At 41.9% G+C, this 18,477-nt stretch overlaps 1 protein-coding gene across 1 annotated transcript in view; it reads right to left on the reverse strand.

Moving 5' to 3' along the window:
- xgb (x globin) overlaps positions 1-18,477 on the reverse strand; it is a 52,010-nt gene that overhangs the window by 4,440 nt on the left and 29,093 nt on the right. Inside the window, exons 2-4 of the mRNA XM_060933981.1 lie at positions 6,977-7,084; positions 614-734; positions 383-463 (exon numbers count right to left, since the gene is read on the reverse strand). Of these exons, the coding sequence (XP_060789964.1) occupies positions 383-463; positions 614-734; positions 6,977-7,084 (310 nt within the window). The remainder of the gene's footprint in view (positions 1-382; positions 464-613; positions 735-6,976; positions 7,085-18,477) is intronic.

Consider the following 18,477-nt stretch of genomic DNA (forward strand, 5'->3'; position numbering starts at 1 on the left):
GGAGGGTGTAGCAACATTACATTCTTCCTCCAAAGGTGAAGTAACATTGCGCTCAGGTGACAATTCCATATTTCAATGCAAAATCGCTCGCTGCTAAACTTGGTCTACACAGGCTGTGCACCGAAACCGTGCAAAGCTCTCGCAGCCTGCTGGCGCTTCCGCAGGTGACGTCACGAATCTGGCTCCAGACTCCCTTGGGATTTTTCCAGACGCGTTTTATTTTATTTTTTTTTTGTGCTGTAGACAGATGGTCTTGTGCAAAATTACCCTTCTGGATGAGTGTGTAAAGGGACATACTTTCATTAAAAAATAACTAATTTGGTCCAGGATATGCACTTTAAAGTTGCTCCTTCACTTCTTGGACCTCTTTATATTCACTCACCTTCCATGCATTCTCGAGTTCAGGGGTCCATTTGTCTTTCAGAATCGGCCGGACTGCGCAGATGAACTCTGTTCCTACATACTGGAAATACAAACCACACTGAATTCATTCACTCACTACTGACAGGATTAGAAGGTTTATTCTCATTGATACTTTGATAGAGGAAACTCTTAGTGAAATTGGGACACCTGCTGGACACAGAGTGCAGGAGACAATTTTATATTCTCTTACCCCGTAGTATTTAGGAGGTGCGAAGTAGCGGTAGTGGCTTCTCCCAAGCTCAACAGCCAGCGAGTCCAGCCGCTCTAACTGATCAAGCCTGGCCACACTCTTCTCAATGAAGGACATCACTCTGTTCAAACAAGACAAAACAAAATACAACTCATTGCCACCACTGTGCTAGAGAAAATAGTTTCAAATGATCCGCCACAGCACAGGTTCCCAATCCTGGTCCTGGAGTACCACCTGTCCTTCACATTTAAGTCAAGTCAAGTTTATTTGTATAGCGCTTTTAACAACAATTTGTTGCAAAGCAGCTTTAAAGAAAATTAAAGACTTTAAACATGAGCCAATTTTATCCCGAATTTATCTCCAGTAAGCAAGCCTGTGGCGACAGTGGCAAGGAAAAACTTCCTCAGATGACATGAGGAAGAAACCTTGAGAGGAACCAGACTCAAAAGGGAACCCATGCTTAAACAAACCAACTTTAAGTCAGGAATGTCTGCTAATAAGCTGGGGTGGGTTTCCCAAAAGCCTCTTAACGCTAAGAGCATCTTAACTAGAAGAGAGAGTGTTCATTGCGCTGCTCGCTCTACCATTTAACGATGATCTTTGTGCTTCGATGCTTTTGGGAAACTTGGCACTGACTAGTTGAATCAGGTGTATTCAAGCAGGGAAATATTAAAATGTGCAGGACCAGGGTTGGGAATCTGTGCCCCACTTTGTTGAAGGACTTTATGTTTTCCCTCCGTTTATTTGTCTTTTCCCAATGTAACTCAAAAAGTAGTGAACAGATTTTTATGAAATTTGGAGGAAGGATGAGCCATGGGCCAAGGAACAACTGATTACGGTTTCATGCAAATCCAGATATATATATATGTGGGTCCATGCATTTTTGTCTTTTCCCAATGTAACTCAAAGTAGTGAACGGATTTTGATGAAATTTGGTGTACAGCTTTAATATTATCCTAGGTTCAAGTGATTTTGATGTTGATGATATGTGGCTTGGTGGAGGTATGCACTCTACCGAGTGCCCTTCTAGTTCTATTTTGGACACACACTATTTTATTGTCACTCCTCAGTCTAAGCGCATCAATGCGCTTTAAGTGCTCTTGGAACATTATAAAATATTTTTTGGAAATTGAATTTTATGAGTGGTTGAATTTCAAAAAGCGTTACGGTGATTGTTTTGCTGCATTTTTTTCAAGTCAGAGGAAACAGAAAACCTCACTGGAAACAAGTTAGTGTTAATGTGGCAGGTGAGTGCCAAGGGTGCAGATAGCACGGGGGACGGGGGGGACATGTCCCCCCCCCAGATTTATAGTGACCCCCATCTGTCCCCCCCACCCACCGTCCCTACGTAAGGCGCCACACATAGGTAGAAAAAGTGAGGATTAATGTTCCGTTAGTTAGACTAACTTACACTGCAGCACAAAGTTGAAATGGCAGCAGCAGCAGCCTTGTCAGTGATCAATCCACATTTTCCCCTTCTTGAATCGGTGTAGGCTGGAGCAGATCCTTGCAGAGTTGGGAAAGCAAGGTGTTCATTTTCCACGTAATTCTCGGTTAATAACACTGCACAGCTCATCCATTTGATAGCAGCGGTGTTTCTGCTGCGACTAATGGTGCGTTCAGTTGTACTCGTAAGTTGGAAGTTTGAAGTCGGAAAAGCATTGAAATCCAGCATCTCCCAGCATAAACGTTGGGGTTTTCGTTTCATTTCATTAACTGGCCATTTTTTTCGAATTCAATGTTCCATGATGTCCCAGTTTTTAAACTGGGAAGCGCTCAGTTCTGAGGTTATGTTGCTCGGAGCTCCAAGTTCCGACTTCCAATGTAAATGTAACGCACCATCTCGACCCTGGGGTCCTAAGGGGAGCTGGGGACTTTGCCTGTCGCGGTGACCATAGTGATCATAAACAACTGTCTAATGACCGAGCTGGTGATCTTTCTGCCACATTAAGCCAGAGAAGAGGGGGAAAAAAATCACAGCATTTGTTTCAAGAACCAAAAGATGTAAATATCCTATGCCTGTTGCCTTTCCCAGATGTGACAAATACTTGTTTTGTAATGTTGAGTAGCTAGTCTGATAATAATAAGAAGGAATTTGGACTTACCTGAAGTAGGCTAAATGTAAAATAACAGCATTCTAGGCTGTAGGTGAATATCTTTTTAATGTTGTTATTTTTATGTATAATGTTATTTTAGTAAGCAGCAACTGTTAACTGAAATTATGAGATTCAAGATGTTAACATTGTCCTCCTGGCCTGCAGGCAATCCCTGGTGGGGTCAACAATGAAAAAACAAAAAACAATTACAGCGTTTTTTCAAAAACCGAGCAATGTTGACCAGGTAGGCCTTTGTCTACCAATGTTCATTCAGTTAGAAAACTCACAATTCGAATGTATATATATGCATTTACACAAAATGGAATCATTTGCTGACAGCTCAGTCCCCCCCAGTTCAAAAATCCTGTCTGCGCCCCTGGTGAGTGCCATTGTGTCATAAATAGTCTATAAGAGTCCACCATGTTCCTGGATGCAAATAGGTTCTGTTATTATGCTGGGGATGAAAATAAAATCGTGTATTATTATATGGGCTCACGTGGGCATTGGGAGGGGTCAGAATGATGTTGGGTAAATGAAGAAACCCAGTTTATTGAAAGGCGCAAAAAAATAAAGACTTAGGCTAATAAATATGCTTTGATCCAGCCTTGTTGACGGTGCAATAAACTGCAACTGGACTGGAAACACAGCTAGTGCCTTAGCAACCCTGCTTGTCTGTGTGCACACAGGAGATACTGGAGTGTTACTGCCTAATTACAGCCACATTCACTGTTGGCTCTGTGGTATTTTCACACAATGTCTATGAGTGAGCTTGAAGAGCCACTTTTCACCTGCCTGAGCACATAGGGAGCCTGCTGTCTCTCCTCTCAACAGCACCAGTAGGACACACAATTTAAGTGGCTCCTAGGAATGCAACCAAACGGCGCAATATGCTGCTGACTGTGATATGCGGGAAGACAGAACCATTTGCATCAGTAGCTATTTGGCCTTCAGGTTTTATTTTCTTAACATATTTCCCTTTTAATGTTGAATCATCAGCTACTAACCATCTCCACATTTCAGGGCTCTGAAATGGCTTATAACAGGGCTGTTATAAGCAGTCGATTTATGTGAAATGGGATTCTGATAGCCTGATCAGACAGCCACATGGATTACAAGACACAATAGTAATAAAAGTCTAATGACAGGTTCCTCATGCCTGTTATTTAGAGTCATTTGCCATCCTGTGGTGTTCTGGAGATGGTCTCAGTGCTCTGGTGTGCAGCAGGAGGCCATTAGAGGTCATTTCTGTGACACTAACCTGTAATAGGCTACAGAGTATTTCCGACGTACGAAGAAATTTCATTTCATTTAAGGGCTCTATTAACATTTAAAAACATTAGTAGACCATTATGTCTACAGGTTCTGGAATATGGCTGTCTGGCTTATTCATCCTAATGTCATGGTTAGTTCTTTCAGTGTATCGCTGTATGAATATGATTTAAATACAGTGGATATAAAAAGGCCACACACCCCTGTTTAAATCGCACGGTTTTGCGATGCAAAAAATTAAACCAAGATTTATCATGTCAGATCTTTGTCCACCTTTACTGTGATATAGCAAGCAATAAAAATTAAGTGGAAAACAAATGGAAATATTTTAGGGATTAAAGAAGAAAAAAAATTACATTAACCCGGTTGCATAAGTGTGCACAATAGGGGCGTGTCGCGTTTCTATACACTGTGTATGCTATGGCATACAAAACCATACCATAGTGTAGCAATCCAGATTTATTTTATTTTATAACATCACACCTGACTGAATGCAAATCTCTGATTTAGTGAGATTGCACATACACCAGAAGGGAACTGTCAGGGCCTTCTAGGCGTTCAGAGAAGGCCCAAACATATCAGCATTTCAAATGTTATATTTAATTTCTTTATTCTTTAATTCCTTTCATAATTTCATTCTAATTATTCTCTTCTAATTTTAATTTGGCCTCATTTTTTATCAAATTTGCTTCAGAAATGAAAGGGTTCCTGTCCTGAAAACGTTAAAATAGTTATCAAATCAAATTTTTTTTTGTCTCTAGGCTGAGAAAAGTTTGGAGCTGGCTCACTCACTGGTTAGGACTTCACTGCCAGGACAGAAGGCCATGGCAGTGTATGTTTATGTAGGAACTGACAGATGAATTAACCAATCAGATTTTGATTTATAATGGGCGGGACCAAAATTTTAATCACCCTCAGCCTTCTCAAAGGCCAACGCGAGCTTAACCACGACTCGGCACCATCAGCACAGCAGTGAAGTCACCTTCCAGCCGGTGTAGCGTTCATCAGTAGTGTTAGCGAATACCGATAAAGCGGTCAAGCCAGTGCTATCGAGAACAAGTAGCACAAGCTAACGACCGAGAAACTAAGCCCATGTTTACATTAGACCGTATCCGTCTCGTTTTCATCGCGGATGCACTGTCCGTTCACATTAAAACGCCGGGAAACGACTCCACAGGCGGAACAACTTGAATCCGCCAGGGCCCACGTATTCAATCCATTACGTATCTGATCCGGTGCTGCGTAAACATTGAGGAACGAGGATACGCTGTGCTGAGCTCTAGCTGACGTCGTCATTGGACAACGTCACTGTGACATCCACCTTCCTGATTCGCTGGCGTTGGTCATGCCACGTTGGTCATGTGACGCGATTGCTGGAAAACGGCGTGGACTTTCACTTCCTGCTATTTGTCCCGAATCACTGCTCGTGCGCTTCACTCGCGTGCTCTGTGAGCTGTGCAGGGCCGGAGTGCGCACCCTCCAGAGGGCACTCGCTGTTCAGGGCGGAGTGATTTGGAGCGCAGGATGCCTGCGGAGCCGAGCGTATCCGTGTATTGGCGTTGCTGTGTGCACGCGAATCGTGTATTGGTGTTGCTGTGTGCACGCGAATCGTTTTAAAAACGTTAATCTGATGATCCACTGATACGGTCTAATGTAAACACCACCTAAGATTTCTGTCTCCAGACTCTTCTTCCATGCACGCTTACTACAGTATTTTTCACTCATACTTAAGTATTCATTTTCCTCTGTAATTTACTTAGTTACTTTTAAAATGAATATCAACAACTACACACAACGGAGCTATCTGGCACCCTGCTGCTAATCCCTTGCAAAATCCTTTGCCCCATTGCTTGTTTGGTGTCTGGCTAAGGTTTGGTTGAGCTGAAGTCCCAGCTCTAATAGTAATGGTTCGCTACTGATATGTACTCCTATATACTGTGTAAATGTAGACATTTAAGTTATTTATAGGTAAAACTTTGTCAATGAATTGTCATTGTGCTTGCATAGCTTTGGATAGACTTTTGCTTCACATTTAAGGCCCTGTCCACACGGCAACGGATTCAGGTGAATCTGATAAAATTTTTTATAATTTTGGCCTGGCGTCCACACGGCACCGGCGTTTTGGGTGCCCCAAAATGATATTTTTTGAGAACGGTTTCCAGAGTGGAAAAATCTGGCAACGGCGCCATTGCAAAGTCGTCTGGATGAGTAGAACGGATTTGTTTACGACGACGTCACAACCACATGACTAGAACAAGCAGCACTCTCGCGCGCATCATTCATAACAACAACAGCAACAATGGCGGACCCCAGAGTAGTAGTAGTTTCAGTGCTGCAGTCGCTGCTAAGTTTAGCAGACAAGAGAGTCGGTTTTTCCTCGCGTAGTCGCAGCCATCTTGTTGTTGTTGTTGTGTGTTTGTTCCTGTGAGTGCTTCATGCCGGGTAGAAGAAGGGGTTTATGTGCATGCGTCCTACTTCTTCTATTGTTCTGGTGTCTCCGATGGGACCGTCTTACAGCGCACGTAGAGGTGTGGCATGTGTATTGCATCGTTTTCAGCAAGCATTGCGTTGCCATATGTACCTGATATTTTACTGATCCGTTGCCCATGTGGACGCGATATTTTTTTTACCCGCTAAAAAAAAAATCTCGTTGCCATTGTCGTGTGGATGTAGCCTAAGTTGTTTTGAATAGAAAAACAAATCAAAGAAACCAACAACAACCCCGTCGCATGAATAAATGTTCATTTAAAAGATGATTTTCTCAGAGTGCGTGTCACACAGACTCTGCACTATGAAACTGATGTGAATAAAGCATTGGTGTTACATTTACTCTTGTGTGGAGTTACTGCATTTCTCATAGCAGGCCTGTTCCAAGTGTGAGTCATTAGTTACCTGGCAGTGCTGTAAGAGTGTAAATATTTCACTACTGGATTTTTCAACTACTGGATGCTCTAAAGGAGGGAGTAGGCTAGAGGTTCCTTTCAAAGAGAGCACTGACCGGAGACCATGGGCTCGTAGCTCCTTGCTAGTGCGTAAATTTTCCAAGTCCTCCACATCACGGAACAGGAAGAAGACATCTTTGCACTCCGGGTGAGTCTCGAACAACCTGTTGCCAAGACAGAAAAAAACGGATTTCAGGAACATGTATGATATATGAGGTGGCACTGGACCTCAGTGTCCTCTCTCACTTAGTCAAGGGAAATAATTACTTGGACATTCTTTTTACTCTTCCAGTGCATATATCCACTTTATGTCATCATACCGTGTATTTTAATGTTGTACTTAAATACTACAAAAAAATATGCATTTATGTATAAACAAAGATATAAAAAAACAAAATTGATAGGGAAACAGTATTCATACTAATATATATATATATATATATATATATATATATATATATATATATATATATATATATACACACACACACACGGCGGTGTAGTGGTTAGCAATGTCACCTCACAGCAAGGGCTGGCAGGGGCCTTTCTGTGTGGAGTTTGCATGTTCTCCTCGTGTCTGTGTGGGTTTCCTCCAGGTGCTCCGGTTTCCCCCACAGTCCAAAGACATGCAGGTTAGGCTAATTGGTGGCTCTAAATTGACCAAGTGTGAATGGTTATTTGTCTCTATGTGTCAGCCCTGCGATGATGTACCCCAGCCTCTTGCCCATAGTCAGCTGGGATAGGCACCAGCTTGCCTGCGACCCTGTAGAACAGGATAAGCGGCTACAGATAATGGATAGATGTTCTTATGTCAATTGCACTTGGTGTTATTATAAAAGACATTACTATTAGTCGTGAAGATTTCACCCAACTAGTAGCAGTCATGGTGAAGATGAAGGAACTGTCTAAATCTCTCAGGGACAACATTATTACACAAAACCTGGAGGGAAAACCTACAGACTTTAAACATCTGTGCTGGTACAAGTGGTTTAACAATATACAGGTGGAAAGTTCATAGAACCACAACAGGGATGATCAGGTCATGTGCACCCTAATGATAAGGAAGATAAGAAAGAAGCCAGGAGTCACTCAAAAAGAGTTGCAGGATGACCTAAAAGCAGCAAGAGCAGCAGGTACAAAGAGAACAATAAGTAATGAACTGCAATGCAATAATTTTTATTCCTACCTCCCATACAAAACTCCTCTGCTCAACAGATGTATGTTTAAAAGCAATGAGACAAATCAGAACTCTTTTGGAACAACATAGTCTCTTTTGGGGCAGTGGTGGCTCAACAGTTAAAGCTCTGTGTTACTGATCTGAAGGTCATGGGTTCAAGCCCTAGCACTAACAAGCTGTTACTGTTGGGCCCTTGAGCACAGCCCTTAACCGTCTCTGCTCCAGGAGCATTGTGTCATGTCGCTCTGGATAAGCAAGACTGCTAAATGCTTGTCAAGTAGTCTTGTCAGACGAAACAAAAATAGAAGCTTTTGGCAATAATTTAGCTTGTGATGTTTAGGGAAAGAAGGGTTGCTAGTATGACTCCAAGAACCCCATACGGAGCACCATTCATACAGTGATGTACAGAAGTGGGAGCAGGATATTGGGCTGATTCTCTGCAAAAGGTACTGGAACATTCACAGCATTAAAGAAAACATGGAATGGGGCCAGGATATATAGTATGGAGGCCAGATTGTTTACAAATCTCAACAGGAGTAAAAAAGTTTCAATGTACACCTTATTTTACAAAGGATATGCTTGTTTTTTTTAAGTGCAAAACCATGAAAAGCAATCCTCATAGGCCAAGGTGAGTAAGACTGTATGAATTATTATGGGGTCTTCAGAATAACCATATTTTCAAGTTTTGTGAAAACAGCTCCCCCTGTCAAATACCTGCTGCAAGCTGATTGGCTGATGGTGGCCATGTTATTTAAAAAAAAAAAATCTGGGGGAAAACAAACATTTTAACAAGACTAGCAATGTATCTCAAAATAGCAAGTATAAGTATGGAAGTAGGGCAGCACGGTGGTGTAGTGGTTAGCACTGTCGCTTCACAGCAAGAAGGTTCTGGGTTCAAGCCCAGTGGCCAACGGGAGCCTTTCTGTGTTGACTTTGCATGCTCTCCCTGTGTCTGCGTGGGTTTCCTCTGGGTGCTCTGGTTTCCCCCACAGTCCAAAGACATGCAGGTTAGGCTAATTGGTGGCTCTAAATTGACCGTAGGTGTGAATGGTTGTTTGTCTCTATGTGTCAGCCCTGTGATGACCTGGTGACTTGTCCAGGGCTGTCCTTTTGCCCATAGTCAGCTGGGATAGGCTCCAGCTTGCCCGTAACCCTGCACAGGATAAGCGGTTACAGATAATGGATGGATGGATGGAAGTATGATAGTACATGAATTGAGTGCACAAGTGTGTTCGTACTGACAAGTATGGCAACATGCAGTGCACTATGAGTACCCAGATGGTGTACTCAAAATGGTGAAAATGTTGAGTTTGCAATCGTGCATGGTCAATGATTGCCATTTTGGCTACATAACGGTAGGGGAGGGAAGGTATGGTTGGAAGAGGGCATGCCGTCATTGTCAATGGCAACATAATTTCCATGCCAGGTGAAATATCTATGCACACAAGTGAGGAAAATTAAGAACAGGTTTTTAAGAGGAGAACAAAAACAAACAAACAAACCTGGCAGATATTTTTTGGCAAGTTATATAACAATCATGATCAAATGTACAGTGGCATAATGCATGGAGGATAAGAGATATGATCACAATATTGCTATCAGTAAACCTACTAGAAGGGAATAGAATACGTTTTTATTCCATGGAAAAAGTGTCCTACAGTGCTGAGCGTAAATGAGTACACCCCCTTTGAAAAGGAACATTTTAAACAATATCTCAATGAACACAAACAATTTCCAAAATGTTGAAAAGACAAAGTTTAATATAACATCTGTTTAACTTATAACATGAAAGTAAGGTTAATAATATAAACTTAGATTACACATTTTTTTTCAGTTTTACTCAAATTAGGGTGGTGCAAAAATGAGTTCACCCCACAACAAAAACTACTACATCTAGTACTTTGTATGGCCTCCATGATTTTTAATGACAGCACGAAGTCTTCTAGGCATGGAATGAACAAGTTGGCGACATTTTGCAACATCAATCTTTTTCCATTCTTCAACAATGACCTCTTTTAATGACTGGATGGAGAGTGATGCTCAACTTGTCTCTTCAGAACTCCCCGAAGAAAACAATTTCTTTCCACCACAAAGGTTAAGGCTACAAGAAGATCAGCAAAGCTTTACTTCTCAGTCAGAATACTGTAGCAAAAGTGGTACAAAAATTTAAGAAAGATGGAACTGCAACCATCTCACAGAGACATCCAGGTCATCCACAGAAGTTAACACCTCAATAGGAGCGTCTTCTGATGAGAAGGGTTGAAGAAAATCGGCATGCAAGTTCACTGCAGTTATCTAAAGAAGTAGAAAGCCAAACTGGGGTGACTATTTCCCGTGACACAATACGGCATACACTGCAGAGGAATGGCATGCATGGATGCCGTCCACGAAAGAAGTCTCTCCTAAAACCCAGGCACAAAAAAGCCCGCCTAGAGTTTGCCAGGGCCCATGCTGACAAAGATGAAGACTACTGGGACTCTATACTCTGGAGTGATGAGACCAAGATAAATGTTTTTGGAACTGATGGCTTCAAAACTGTATGGCGTCGCAAAGGTGAGGAATACAAAGAAAAATGCATGGTGCCTACAGTGAAACATGGTGGTGGCAGTGTCCTTATGTGGGGCTGCATGAGTGCTGCTGGTGTCGGGGAGCTGCATTTCATTGATGGCATCATGAATTCACAGATGTATTGCTCTATACTGAAAGAGAAGATGCTACCATCACTCCGTGCCCTTCGTCATGCACTTTTCCAACATGACAATGATCCTAAACACACATCTAAGGCCACTGTTGGATTTCTGAAGAAGAACAGGGTGAAAGTGATTCAGTGGCCAAGTATGTCTTCTGATCTGAACCCAATCGAACACCTATGGGGAATTCTGAAGAGACAAGTTGAGCATCACTCTCCATCCAGCATCCAGTCACTAAAAGAGGTCATTGTTGAAGAATGGAAAAAGATTGATGTTGCAAAATGTCGCCAACTCGTTCATTCCATGCCTAGAAGACTTGGTGCTGTCATTAAAAATCATGGAGGCCATACAAAGTACTAGATGTAGTAGTTTTTGTTGTGGGGTGTACTCATTTTTGCACCACCCTAATTTGAGTAAAACTGAAAAATGTGTAATCGAAGTTATATTATTAACCTTACTTTCACGTTATAAGTTAAACAGATGTTATATTAAACTTTGTCTTGTCAACATTTTGGAAATTGTTTGTGCTCATTGAGATATTGTTTAAAATGTTCCTTTTCAAAGGGGGTGTACTCATTTACACTGAGCACTGTATATGTATAATAATGATGTATATTTAGCATATTGTTTTTGTTTGTGTCTATATTACAGTCTAATCAACAAAGCTGCACAAGAACCATAACTAGGACAGGCAATCCATCAAGAACCATTATTAATATTTTATACACTGTCAGAAACAGGGGTACAATAGGAGTCCATTTCTTACCCCCAAGGTACAGTCTACACTAATGTACCCCCTAGGGCTCATTACTGGACCTCAAGGTAACTATGTGTACCTTGTTCAGGCCAAAAGGTACATGTATGTTCCCAAGCAGTATGATAAACCAAACACTGGCTTTGGAGAGCACCTTTTCATGTTTTGTGTCATTACAAGTGGCAGCTTGAATCCAGTGCTGGAAGGAAGACAAAGATGATGAAAGAAGAGGTAAATGTCAGTGAACTTGCATTCTTGCTTGTGTAATTGTTTCAGTGGTTCAAATAAAATAATATGACGCTCACAATAAGATGATGCTCTGTTTGAAGTAAAGTTTTATTCCTGCACATGTAGTGTAAGTGTACCCAGACAAACACAAACCACATACAGGCTTTTAGTTTTCAAAAAGAAAAAAAAAACATGAAGGGTTCAAAACAGTTTATGACACGAGCGTCGTTTTATATCACAAATTTATCCAGAACAATTGTTGAGGAGTCTAATATTCACTATGATAAACCAAAAAAAAAGTGTCCACGCGTGCTGCAGCTGGGATGAAACTGCTGTCAGAAAACTGCAGCTCTCCAAACAGATGTTATTGCACCTAATGCACTTGACAGTAGTGTTGTAGGACTTGAGTAGACCGGTCTCAAGACCACTTTTTGAAGGTCTTGGTCTCATCTCGGAATTGAATGCATTTTTACTTGGTCTTTTCTCAGTCTCAGACATGGAGGACTCAGGATTTTATTTCAAGACCGGTCAAGACCACAACTGTGAGGATTTCACTAAATTGCCTGTACATTGTCTGATTCATTTGTTAACATCATTACTGTGATTGAATGTGAAACTTCCTGCTTCAAATGCTAAATAACGTGATTCATTGCAATGGCCATCACCCCTCCCCATCCCCCTTCACACCCACTGGTCTGGTCCTGGTCTTACTTAGGTCTCACCCTGCTATGGTCTTGGTCTTGACTTGGTCTCAACCCCTCAAAGTTATGATGATATGGAAATCATTCTCGATCTCGATACACTTTGGTCTTGGTCATGACTTGGTCTTGGTTGAGCTGGTCTTGACTCCAATACTACCTGACAGTCCCTATAGGTTCTAGTACATGCTTGGAAAGAGAGGAGTATTCGTTTGGGTGCAATCTGCATCCTGACTACTAGATGCCACTAAACCCTACAGCTTATGGTAGTCTGTCATGTTCGATGATGACTAGGAGGTGTTTAGCATTTGTTTGCTCGCTTAGCATTTGTTTGCTCATAATAAAACTACGGCCACATCTTTCACATATAATGTTCGACACCAACTGCCCATGACGTGACTTGTGTTGTTATTATGATAACAACATACTGATATTCCTCCTCCCTTTTCTCCTCAACCGTTTCAACCGATTGTTTCACAATCTTTCTCCACTTGTATCTGTCTCTGGCTTTTTCTTCCCAGTTGTTCTTCACAGTCTATTCTTTTAAGATGAAGCCAAGGCTTAGTGGTTAGAGAAGCAGCTTTGGGACAAAAGGTCATTGGTTCGATTCAGGAACTGGGAAATGTGTACTGGGAAGTGGGAACAGGGTGGCTGTAAATGGGAAATTGGAGGATGGATTAGAAGAATGGAAGGAAATAGAAAATTGGGTGATGGATGAAAATGGGAAATTGGGAATGTGGTAGATTGAATTGGGAAATGGGGGTCAATGGATTTGAAAAACTGGGGGATGGATTGGCAGTTGGATGCAAATGAGAAACTGGGGATGGGAACTGGGAAGCCGGAACTCGGAAGTGGGAGTTCGGAACTGAGAACTCGGAAGTGGTAGGTGGGAACTCGGAAGTGGGAAGTTGGATCTGGGAAGTTGGATCTGGGAAGTCGGAAGTGAGAACTCGGAACTGGGAACTGGGAAGTCGGATCTGGGAACTGGGAACTCGGAAGTGGGAAGTCGGATCTGGGAAGTCGGAACTGGGAATTCGGAACTGGGAAGTCGGATCTGGGAACTCGGAAGTGGGAACTCAGAGTACCTACTCATCTTAAACTTCCTACAGGAGTCCTTGACATCCTACACTACGAACAAGGTCCAAAAGCAGCAAGGGTTTTGGCGTTTCTTTCTGATAATTTACAGTCCACTAAACCTTAAACTTCCTACAGGTTATATTTGTTGTAGGGCCTAAACCATCATCCTATTGGATGAATGGTAAGTAAGTTGCTGCAGGATACTGTATATAGACTGCATTTAATTGTTGTGGATCAAACATACTGTGAGACTTTTATTTTGTAATTTAAAAAACCCCACCCCTGCACACACCTTTATTCATGCATATACTTAATTTCAAGGTCATTAAAAAGAAATGCAAATGCATGCTCAGTTTCAAATCCAAATATTTCATGACCTGATACTACCATTTTACCAGATAACCAAATTGTCACATAACTGTTTATTCGTCTTCAGTGTAGACAATTCCTGATGACATTTGATAGACATTCTGCCTTATCAAACTAATGAAAATTTTAGTTGAGTAATTATATAGGTTGCTCATAAAGTAATAGTTGTACAAGGCAAAACAACAAAATAACCATAATATTGGAAATAACTACTTTTTAAAAGGGGAAAATTACCTCCATACACAAAAGTAAATTAGAATAGTTGAACTCCCCACTTTCTCATATCTAGTGGTCATTTTTCACAAAGCCTGATACAAAATGACATAATTAAATAATATTGGCTGGCTATTTTTGTGGTCTATCAGATATATTCCATTCAGCTAGCATGATACTGAACAAGGGCGGCACGGTGGTGTAGTGGTTAGCGCTGTCGCCTCACAGCAAGAAGGTCCGGGTTCGAGCCTCGTGGCTGGCAAGGGCCTTTCTGTGTGGAGTTTGCATGTTCTCCCTGTGGGTGTGCTCCGGGTACTCCGGTTTCCCCTACAGTCCAAAGACATGCAGGTTAGGTTAACTGGTGACTCTAAATTGACCGTAGGTGTGAATGGTTGTCTGTGTGTCGGCCCTGTGATGACCTGGCGACTTGTCCAGGGTATACCCCATAGTCAGCTGGGATAGGCTCCAGCTTGCCTGTGACCCTGTAGAACAGGATAAAGTGGCGAGAGATAATAAGATGAGATGAGATGTTGAAGATGAGTTCAGTACCATGCTAGCTGAATGGACCACGAAAAAAGCCATTATTATAATATGTATAATTATATGCCATTATTATTACATGTATAATTATTATTATACATACATACTCTCTTCATATCAGTATTCTCGAAGGTCAATGCTAGCTTACCCACGACTCGGTGCTATTAGCACGGCAGTCCAGTTACCTTCCAGCTGGTATAGCGTTAGCAAAGGCCAACATTAGTTTACCCGCGCCTCGGTGCTGTTAGTACGGCAGTCCAGTTACTTTCCAGCTGGTGTAGTGTTAGCGAAGGCCAGTGCTAGCAGAGTTAAGCTGATTATTATTATTATCATCTTCCCTGTGGAATTTACTTAATTACTTTTAAAATCAACATTGACAACTACACACAACAGAGTGACCTGGCAGCCAAAATTCTCTCAAAATCTTCTGTTTTTAACGAAGCAAACCTGGCAGCCATGTTTGTTTAGAAATTGTCACAGGCGCTCGCTAACATGGAAGTTTTATGTTGCCGATGTATGATGTGTTTTCTTGACAACGTGCAACATTGTAACAATATTGCATGCTCATTCTCTGTTGGGTACAGTGCAGGCCTGGAATTTCGTCATTTTAGGGGCAAGGCCACTTGGCCTTTTGTGCTGTCAATTTTTTGAGGGCACGAAGGCCAAAAGCCAGGGCACCAAGGCCATAAAATAAAACAATGATTTTAAGTTCACGTCTATAATGAATTTAATTTAAGGACTAATGACTCTTCTGAGGAAGATTGGAGTCTCAGTCAAAACTATCAAGCAGGTAAAGAAACATCTCCTACACTATTATGTCTGAAGATAAGAAAATATTGAACACATCTGAACTTATCAATCCATCACTCACTTCAAAAATTATAAAACTTATTAAACCTATATCCTCCCATAATTTTTGTTCAATTGACACCGAATGTGCAAGAGCATCTTCAGACTGTACTACTACGCAGATTTTTGATTAATCAAAATTGAGCCTGGAGTTCATCAAAATGTTTGACTGTAAATGGAACATATACTCGCATGCAGGCTACTGATTAACCCATAAGAGCCCAGACCGATTTCTCAATCAAGGAAAATTATCTCATTATCTCTAGCCGCTTTATCCTTCTACAGGGTCGCAGGCAAGCTGGAGCCTATCCCAGCTGACTACGGGCGAAAGGCGGGGTACACCCTGGACAAGTCGCCAGGTCATCACAGGGCCGACACATAGACACAGACAACCATTCACACTCACATTCACACCTACGGTCAATTTAGAGTCACCAGTTAACCTAACCTGCATGTCTTTGGACTGTGGGGGAAACCGGAGCACCCGGAGGAAATCCACGCGGACACGGGGAGAACATGCAAACTCCACACAGAAAGGCCCTCGCCGGCCCCGGGGCTCGAACCCAGGACCTTCTTGCTGTGAGGCGACAGCGCTAACCACTACACCACCGTGCCGTCCTAGGAAAATTATTGAGGAAATAAAATGAACTAAATAGACGACAAAGAAAACATTTCTGACCTTTTATTTTTTAAAATAGCACTTTCATGTCTCAAGATCTGAAATATTAAATTGGAAATTTGCAGAACACTGCAACACTATTACACTGTTAACCCCAAAGTTCATTCTATGCAAACAGTTTGAGTAAATACCACTTTTAAAGATTAATTTTATTGCATTACTTAAACAGTATGAGTATATGAAGAGTATATGAGACAGTCATTGGGTATACTCATCTCATCTCATCTCATTATGTGTAGCCGCTTTATCCTGTTCTACAGGGTCGCAGGCAAGCTGGAGCCTATCCCAGCTGACTACGGACGAAAGGCGGGGTACACCCTGGACAAGTCACCAGGTCATCACAGGGCTGACACATAGACACAGACAACCATTCACACTCACATTCACACCTACGGTCAATTTAGAGTCACCAGTTAACCTAACCTGCATGTCTTTGGACTGTGGGGGAAACCGGAGCACCCGGAGGAAACCCACGCGGACACGGGGAGAACATGCAAACTCCGCACAGAAAGGCCCTCGCCGGCCACGGGGCTCGAACCCGGACCTTCTTGCTGTGAGGCGACAGCGCTAACCACTACACCACCGTGCCACCCTTGGGTGTACTCATTTTTGTAATTTAAACAAACTTAAACTATCATGTTTTACCTCAGGCCACAGTGCTGCCCTGTTGTGATTGGCTCAAAACTCAAGACAAGTTGAGTTGACGGCTACAGAGGAAGTTGCGCCATTTTCTAATTTACACAGAGCAATTTAAGGTCTTTGCACTTTTGACAGCAAGCTAATTAGCATTTATTACCGGCTACAGTTGGTACTCGGCACCAGTGTTGGGCACGTTACTTTCAAAAAGTAATTAGTTATAGTTACTAGTTACTTTTCCCAAAAAGTAACTGAGTTAGTAACTGAGTTACTTTGTCATAAAAGTAACTAATTACCAGGGAAAGTAATTATTCCGTTACATTTTGTTCCCCCTCAAAAAAAATCAAATTCAATTAGTGTAATCATAATAAAAGTGAACGTTAAATGTGTTTAATGACTGAAATGGACACTTAACAGAACCAATTAGTAATGTTATCTACACTATATTAATATTTTTGTGGGACAATGTGAGATAAGACATCTATCAAATGTAATATATTTTTGTAGTTATTAAAATTATGTTACTAATTACTGGCCACTGACGAGGACAAACGCTTTGTTCCTCGACATAATGTGCATTGCACGTAAACACTCTTGCCTTTTATTTCAAGTAATGAAAAGTAATGGCTGTATTTCCAGTGTGAAAGCGCAGTGCTGGGCTGACCGCTCGCCATCGCTGGGTCTTCCGATTGAAAGAGCGCGCAGTAGTGCAGTAGGCGTGGCCTACCTACGTATGTTGTCCAAATCTACTCTGATTGGCTTACTGTGCCGTTGTCTCGTGTCTCCCCGCCCCACACTAAAGCAGAGGAAAGAGAGGCTAAACGAGCAGCGTGCCAGATGAGAACAGCTTTAATAAAGTAACGCATAGTATTTTATTGTAAGTAACGGGAACGGCGTTATAACGATGTAAAAAGTAATTAGTTAGATTACTCGTTACTAAAAAAAGTAACGCCGTTAGTAACGCCGTTTATTTCTAACGCTGTTATTCCCATCACTGCTCGGCACGTTAAAAGTGGGTCAATGTTATAACGTCATGTTACTGTACAAGCAATGCTTATTTAACGGTAACAAACTTAAGCCCTATATGTTGAAATTCCTATCTTATTCGTTCGTTAATTTATCACACAGTCTTACCTCAGTCAACTTCTTCCCCCCTTCTGTGAAAATTCAACGTTTCAGACGCGGACACAAGTGAGCGGGGGATGTGTTTGATTAAGTCTCCTGGTTGGCTGGTGATAGATTGGTGTCATTATAGCACGTCGGAGCGGTTCATGCCAGGCTCGAGTCCGATCCACCACTGATGAGTTGCCCAATAAGAATCCAGAACGTCATCAAAAGATGTATTTTTTTCTCAACAGACGCAGGTGACGTTAAAGCCTATTGGCAGTCATGAGGCAGACTACAAAACCGCAAAACCACAGGGCATCAAGGCCACTGTGGCCTTACGGCAGATATTTTTTTCCAAGGGCACAAGGCCAAAATGAGAGGGCACGAGGGCCATGGCCCTCCTGAAATTCCTGCCCTGGTTGAGATCATCATTTCCAGCAAGTACACAACTTGCCGTGTTTGATTTAAGATAAAACTACTCTGTTGAAATTCATGCACTACGCAAGTAAGTACATAGTGTGCACAGTGCACTACATGGGA

This window comes from Neoarius graeffei, chromosome 11 (genome assembly GCF_027579695.1).
Source record: "Neoarius graeffei isolate fNeoGra1 chromosome 11, fNeoGra1.pri, whole genome shotgun sequence".
NCBI lineage: Eukaryota > Metazoa > Chordata > Actinopteri > Siluriformes > Ariidae > Neoarius > Neoarius graeffei.